General features: G+C 54.9%; 1 protein-coding gene across 8 annotated transcripts in view; it reads right to left on the bottom strand.

The window, feature by feature from the left end:
* The window catches only part of VRK3 (VRK serine/threonine kinase 3), a 43,974-nt gene that overhangs the window by 21,957 nt on the left and 14,147 nt on the right, over positions 1–7,870 (bottom strand). For all 8 annotated transcript variants that reach the window (XR_003551370.1, XM_027776451.1, XM_006160118.3 and 5 more), the window contains 4 exons: positions 6,853–6,990; positions 5,233–5,427; positions 3,851–3,915; positions 1,675–1,741 (listed from right to left, as the gene is read on the bottom strand). Coding sequence is in view for 7 of the 8 variants with exons in the window: in XM_027776451.1 (XP_027632252.1) it covers positions 1,675–1,741; positions 3,851–3,915; positions 5,233–5,427; positions 6,853–6,990 (465 nt within the window). In the remaining variant the exon portion in view is untranslated. The remainder of the gene's footprint in view (positions 1–1,674; positions 1,742–3,850; positions 3,916–5,232; positions 5,428–6,852; positions 6,991–7,870) is intronic.

The raw sequence follows: 7,870 nt of genomic DNA, 5'->3' as shown, positions 1-7,870 counted from the left end.
GGCGGTTCCCCTAAAAAATTCTTTTAAAAAATTCTAATAAAAAAAAAAAAAAAAAAGGATTTGTCCTCTTGTTAAATAAATAAATAAATTTCTAAACCGGCCATGCTGCCAGTAGAATCTGCCTCTGCCTCTGTCTATCATCTGGGAACTCAGTGGGGTGGTAGAGAATCAATGTTGTGCTATCAGGGAGGGACAGTCCTGACGGATAGTTTGCCAATTTCAGTGGTGTAAATACTGCCCACTGTGCCCATCTTCTAGCTATCCTTCTGACACGACTGTATATGGAATGGGGAAGTGATGCACAGCAGCATGCCATTGGGCAGTTACTGTCATCCTACAGATATGGCAGATGTAGATAACCTCACCAGTACAGTAATAGAAAATGTGCAGGGGCCAGCAGGTGGCGCGGTGGTTAAGGTGGCCAGACTCCCACATGGCCGACCATGGTTTGAGTCCCGGACCTGGCGGCTTGAATATCACGCTGGATATGTTTGTATGCATGCCCAAAACCCCAAGAGAAGAAGGGATTGCAGCATGGTCATACCCCCAGGGGGTGATTTCTCACTTTCTCTCTCTCTGTATCTCTGTCTCTTTCTAGTTAGTACACTTTCCCTTTGGCAAAAAGCTAAAAAAGAAAGAAAGAAAGAAAGAAAGAAAGAAACAAAGAAAGAAAGAAAGAAAGAAAAAAAATAATTAGGAAATGAAGACTGTTTCTTTGTTTTGAATGTAATTTATTTGATTTTAGGTTCGTACATTAATTAATTTTGTTTGTTTGTTTGTTTGCCATAGGGCACATGTGCTAACCAGAGAGAGAGACAGTGAGAGGGAAAGTGAGAAATCAACTGCTGGGAGGACGGCCATGCCACAATCCCTTCTCCTCCCTTCTCTCGGGATCTTGGATACGCCCGCAACCGTGCCTGGTGTGTCTAAACCACTGGGTCCAGGACTCGAACTGCGGTTGACTACATGGGAGTCCAGTGACATAGCCATTACACCAACTGCTGGTCCTGAAGCTGGTATGATTTTAAAGCTGCTGGATCCAGGACTTGAACCATGGTCTGCCATGTAGGAGTCCAGTATCTTAACTACCATGCCACCTGCTGGCCCCTATTTATACTTTAGACATGATCTGCCCAGGTAACGATGCTACTGCTGTAGCCTCCCAGCTGGGACCACAGGAACACGTCACCATGCCCACCATGCCCTGCTTTTTCTCAGACTGGGTCTTGCTGTGCTGCCCAGACCAGACCTGGGATGACGATCCTTCTGCTTCAGCCTCCCGAGTTGCTGGGTTTATAGCCCGCCATGCCTCGTCTTTAGGTGGGCCTGGAATCAGATCTGGGTTTCCCTCCCATGTGCTCTCAGCCTGTGGAGCACAGTGTCCTAGCAGCATACGTGGCCACGTCTGGGTGTGCACAACTTAATTTTTAATAAAGGCCGCGTATGACGACCAGCTTGCAGTATCCCTGAAAATGAGGTCCTTGACTCTCACGAGCTAGCCCCAGCATACACTGTTCTCCGAGGCCCGAGGGGTGACAGGAGTCAGGCTACAGGCATGGGTGGGTACACACGTGGGCCTTCCCTCCCTGTGGTGCCACACTACACAGAGAAGCTACTGGCTGTGAGCAGGCTGGTACCCCGACCCTCCCTCTTCCTGACTTCCCAGGCCAATACCTTGCAGAGGTTTGGCGGCCCGCTGGAAGAAGTTCTGCTCATTGAACAAGCGTCCATCCTTGGCATCCTGGTGGGGACAGGAGTGGCAGAAAGCTGTCATACTGATTTCTCTTAGACAAAGGTCCACGTCACCAATGGCCACTTAATACCCCAGGGTGATACCAGAGACAAAGCTGGCCACTGAATTCCCTGAATCAGAACCAAGTTCCCAGGACCAGCGGTTGACGTAATGGCTGTCGTTGGACTCCCATATAGTCAACCGCAGCTCGAGTCCCGGACATGGTCACTTAAACACACACTGGGTGCAGTTATTCAATCCCTTCTCCTCTCGGGATCCTGGGCACGCATGCACATGCACCTGGTGTGAGTTGTAAGCCACTGGATTCAAGATTCAAACTCTGGTCGACTATGTGGGAGTCCAGCAACATAACCATTATGCCACCTGCTGGTCCCGGTTGTCTTTATTCATTTTTATTTTTAACAATTATTTAATTTTATTTATTCATTCATTTATTTTAATTTGACCAGAGAGAGACACAGAAATAGAGAGAAAGGAAAGTGAGAAAGCAGGTCGCCATGTCCAGGACTCAAACCATGGTTGGCTAGTCCAGCACCTTAACCACCACATCACCTGTTGACCCGTCTTGTTTTTAAATAGCAGCCAAACCAAGCATTTTAATTAAACACAGTGAAGGCAACCATGTCCGTAAGAGCACGGGGTCAAACAGCTGAGTTCACGTCCCAGCTCTGCTGTTCATGCGTTCATTCCCCGTTATGTGCGAAGGGTTGTCTTGGGCACTGTAGACACAGCAGGGAACCAAGCAACCTCTAGGCTGCTGCTTGTGGGTCAGGGATGGGGTCCCTATTTCTTTGTCTGCTCAATGGGAATGCAGGAGCTACCATGGAGGCTCACCGAAAGAATTCACACCACGGGGCTGGTGAAATACCAGGCCCAGGGTCTCATAGAACAGGCTCCCAACAGGCCGGGGCCACAAATCACTCATGAGCCTGGCTCCCTGCCCCGATCCATCCTTCTGCCCACCCCCTGCTGCTGCCCCAGTGCAGGGGAGACATACAGCATGCACTTGGCAAAAGGGAGCTGCCGCCTGCACACTGCTGAGCCCCTGACCAACCTCATGAGGCACCTCCCTCCCTGTGCCCACACCCCGGCCAGGGTTCCTTGGGGGCAGAAACTGGGTTGGTCCCACTTCTGCAGAAGCCCCGAGCACCCAGTTAACTCACAGGAAGTTGCAGGAAAGGGTTGGTGAACAAATGAATGAAGGAATGTATGAATGAACAAACATTAAGCACCTGCCCTTTCAGACACACGTGGACAGTACTGCCTTCCCAGCAGGTGGGAGGCTCCGGATGTTCTCTGGTCAGCCGGGCTCCCTCCCTTGAAGCTGTCCCTCTCCTGGCTGGCAGGGGGATACGTGTCTCTCCCACCAGGCTGGAGCTACTCCAGGCAGGGCCCAGGTCCGACTCACAGCCCAGCACCCCCGGCTCTGAGACCCAGGAGCTGAGCAGATCCAGCAGTGAACACAGAGGGAGGCTCATTTCCGCCTCCCTAGTGCGGGTGGTGACGGCAGTGACGGTAACGGTAACAGAGCTCGGTTGGTGCTGCTTACTGTGTGCCAGGTGAACTGTGCCGCCACCCCACAGGCTTATCCAGAAGATTCCACAAAGAGCTTCTGAACCACTTGGCTCAGGTCAGGCACATAACAGGCTGTCAGCAGCAGCTGCTACCTGTCATTAGAGAGCCTGGGCCCGGGGCTCACACTCCACCACGAGCCCTGGGCTAAGGACTCGGCCCGGGAGCTCACCGGCTCCTCGGTGCACGGACCCCATCTGGCTGCTTCTCTGCTACACAGTGCGATGCAGCAGATGCTAAAGAAATACGCGCTAAACAAGGCAGTGAGGAGGTGGGCTACGGGACAGGCTGTCACCTCCCCATTTCTCAGACAGGAAACAGCTGGAGCAGGGAGGTGCTCCCCAGGCCCCACAGCCAGGGCAGCCAGGCGACAGGGAGCCTGCCCCACCAAGGTTCCATGCTCTCTGCAGGCCAGGGGACCCTGGCTCTAGCCTGAGTTCCCCCACCCACAGAGGGGCTCAGAAGGTGAGGTGCATTTGCAGAAGCCTCAGACCCTTCCGTAGGAGTGGCCCCGCGTCCACTCACCAGTTTGAGTGAGAACTTGTGCTTCTGGGGATTTGACTGGCAGGCGAGGACCAAGGCGGACTCAGCTGAGGAACAAGAGGAGCAAGGTTATGCCTGCAGGGAAAGTGGGAGAGCCCCGTTTCGACTCCACAGGGGCAAGTGCATCCTTGGCTCCCGAGACCTCCTCTTCCCTAGTTTCTAACAGGTTCCTTTCCCTGGCCTGTCTGTCAACACCCGGCTGTGCAGGAAGGGGAGGCCCCGGCAGGCTGAGCCTGCTTTCCTCACAAGGGCTGGGGACCCGGGCTGACGCAGTCCCCGTACCTTCTAACCGACGGCAGGGGCTCACCAGGCCTAAGTGGTTGTGTAGACCATCTGGGAGGTCGGGATTTGGGTGCGTGTTGGGCACAGGGCCCTGCGACCAAGCCCGATGACCACCTTTGGTGCTGTCTTGGATGGGCTTCCCCGGCAGACAGTATTCCCCACGTGCTATCGGCCTGCAGCCGGGGAATGAAGCTCATCCTGTGCACACTGGCCTCATCCAAAGCCACATGCCAAGCCTGGTGACCTGTATCCACTGACTGAGGGAGGGGACAAGACCCAACGGCTCTGGCCAAAATGGAACCAAAATGGAACCAAAATGGAACCGTGCTGGGGGACCCTTTCTGCTCTGGAGCCCTGCAGGGTCAGCGGAGGTGGTCGCTGGGCTGCGTCACGCCTCTCCCTCTGTGCTGTCTCTTCCCTCCCTCTCTCCTCCACAGGCAGAGATCCCTGGGATCGCTCCTCAGCAGCAGCAGCTTTGAAGCCCACGCCACACCTCTCCCTTTCCGCAGGCTGAACACGCTGACAGAAAGCTGACAGGCGCGCTCCCTCCTCCGGGGCTGGGCAAAGACCCAGACAAGGCCCTGCTCTGGCCTGTGGCAGACGCCTCCCCCAGCCACAAGACCCGACTGCGTAATCAACAGACCTTTCCTATCTCCTTGCTCTGTGCCTACAACATACCTACCTCAACATCCAAACCAGATCCCCACGGGGGTCCATCCTGTCCCTGAAGGCTCGCCAGAACAACTGTCCTTTCACGTGGCCACGGGGCCCACACTCCCTAGCGACAACACTAGGTGGAGCTTTAGAGAAGTACACTCTTTACAGAGGGCACTGGCTTCCATTTGGCCACAGTCCCCACCACTCCCAATCGCCTCACTTCCAGCCTGCTGTACTCATTTAAACCTGTGTGGCTCCTGCAGAGGGGTAAGAACACAGTTCTGAGCCTAAGGGAAGGTGGCCCAGAGGCAGGTCTGCAGCTAGGGATCTGGCTTCCATTCTGATTCTTAGAAAGGGATCCCGCTCCCTGTCCTGGTGCTGAAATGGCCCCGCCCAGCCCCTGCCTACCCACGGGCAGAGTGTACCTTCGTAGAGAATGCCCTGGTTGTCCCTGGTCTGGAGGGTCCCCAGCTTCCAGTGCTGCCCACTCTTGTCAGTCAGCACTGTCCCGGTGGGCAGAGCCTCAAGGGAGGTGGTCACTCGGCTCCGCTTCAGCGTCTGGGGGCTTTGCCTGGTTGTCCGTGGGCTGCCTTTGGGGGTTGGGAGTCTGTTCTGGGATGCTGTGGAAGGATGGTCAGAATAAAGAAGAGGCAGTTGGGGTAGAACAGTCGGACAGGAATGAAGCAACGCTCGGAATAAATCCTGCTCGTTTATTCATTCTATCATTTAACAAACGCCTCCCAGGACCCTCACGGGCCAGGTCCTTCGCACGACAATGCTGGGGAGTCCAACCCAGATGCTCCCGGGAAGCTCCCTATGTGGGGAAAAGCCGGACCTGGACAGCCAGTCAGAATCGAGTCTGGAGACAGGCAGGACGGGTAGGTATTAGGCCCAGGAGAGAGAGATGGACCGTGCTTACAGAAGTCAGGGGAGGCTTCCTGAAGGAGGGGACACTGCAGTTGGGTCTTGTTAGAGGAGTAGGAGTACTTAGGGGAAAAAAGGACACTACAAACATTCACCCAAAAGCATCCTGAGACAGGACTTGGCCGTGTGCTGGGTGTAAAGCATGCCCAGAAACCAGCAGACTGAGGCCCTGCCCTTGAAGGGCTCCCAGGTAGGAGTGGGGAAGGAGGGCTTGAACAGAGGAAGACGTACGACCGACTCCCTGCTCCCACCACCTGCCCCACGGCACATACTGGCCAGGACCTCGGGCCTGGGGGTGAGTCAAGGCCCAGTGGGAAGGAGAAGGGCACAGTCCTCAGGCCTCTGTGTCCCACACTGGGACTCGTGGCTTGACAGTTTACCCTGTGGGAAGTCACCGAGAGCTGAGGGCAGGAAGGGGCTGGGAAGGGCACCGCACCTCGCCACCTCTACAGGTGCCTGGTGGGCATTCTAAGGCCGCATACATCAGGCTAGGCACTGCTAGGCCGAGGCCTGCAGAGGTGAGTCGTGCTCAGTGCCAACCCACGAAGCATGCTCAGTCCAGAAAGTGGGCCCGGAATGGCTGTGGAGCCCAGAGTGACACGTGTCCGAGGGAAGGGGGTTGGGGAGATGGACGGGGGAGCAGCACCGGGGATCTGGAGAGAGAAGTGGGCGATGGGAAGGCCTACAGCACTCCAGAAAGACCTACTAGAAGCAGGACCTGTGGGTGTGGGGAGAGGGGCAGCTCGTTAGGCAAAGGAGGGAGGTGGAGTGCCCTGGCCAAGGGGACGGATTCAGTGGAGACGAGAGGACACAACTGTCCACAGTGAGCGTTCTGTGCTTGGGGCGCTGGCGGGAGCCCAAGCAGGACCAGAGCTTGGACTGTGGTGATGCGACAGTGGGAGCCGTGAGCAGGGAAGGGCCAGAGCAGCCCTGGGTGTAGACTCTGGCTCACGGACAGATGGACTGGAGGAGGAGACAGGCTGGGAGGCTGGGGAAGATCCTGGCGTGAGGCCCCAGGCGGGAGAGAAGGATGTTTGACCGAGGCTGCAGCAGCTTTGGTTCAAACACTGTCAGACGACCCAGCTCTGTCCACCTGGGGTTGGATTACCCCTCAATACTACCTTTGGGACTTAACGTCTCTCCAGACTCTGAGCTGTCAGCATCTGAGAAGAGGGACGACTGGGGTGAGCAGACATTGCTGGACCACTTCACTTTCTTAGGAGAGACTTTAGAACTGGAGGTCAGCTCTCTCTTGGGGCCTAGAGAAAGGCAGATGCAAAGCAGACGGGAGTCACACGGGCTCTTTCCAGGCCCCAACGAACCCTGCGGTCACATTCGGCTCCACCCTTCCCGTCAGCCCTCACAGCACACTCCCGTTTCTTCTGTTTCCCAAATAGCTGACACACGCACGCACACACATTCAGCAAGACGACTTCAAGCCACCAGATCTGGGACTCAAACTGCATAGTTGGCCATGTACAATCCAGTGCCTTAACCTCTATGTCACCTGCTGGTTCGTGCCTGGTTAACTTTTTGTTTTTAGAGAGATACCTGCTATAGGGTGTGTGCACTTGCCGGAGAGACAGATAGACAGAAGGCGAGAAATCAGCCCCTAAGGGATCATGCTGCAATCTCTTCTCCTTCATTCTCTCCTTGAGATTTGGGGCATGTAAGCACATGTGCCTGGCGTGAGTTTTCAGCTGCTGGTCTAAGACTCAAACTGTGGTCGACTATGTAGGAGTCCACTGACATAACTACAACCAGCCATTTGCTGGTCCCTGCCCGCTCAGTTTTAACTAATTTTTTTTTTTGGAGAGGTTTTTCACTATAGGGCGCGTGCGCTCGCCAGACAGACAGAGAGAGACATAGAGACAGAAAGCGAGAAATCACCCCCCAGGGGGGATGGTCACGCCGCAATCCCTTCTCCTCCATTCTCCTCTCGGGATCTTGGGCACGCACGCACACGCACCTGGCGTGAGTTTTAAGCCACCGGGTCCAGGACGTGAACTGCGGTCGACTATGTGGGAGTCCAGCGACATAGCCATTACGCTAACTGATGGTTCCCAGTTTTAACTAATTTTTGTTGCATTGTATAGTTTCAATTTATTCTGTAATTTTTTTTTTTTGAGAAGTTTTTGC

Source organism: Tupaia chinensis, unplaced genomic scaffold (genome assembly GCF_000334495.1).
Source record: "Tupaia chinensis unplaced genomic scaffold, TupChi_1.0 Scaffold000673_1, whole genome shotgun sequence".
Classification (NCBI taxonomy): Eukaryota; Metazoa; Chordata; class Mammalia; order Scandentia; family Tupaiidae; genus Tupaia; species Tupaia belangeri.
The sequence above is the reverse complement of the archived record's forward strand: the minus strand, read 5'-3'. Positions and strand labels throughout refer to the sequence as shown.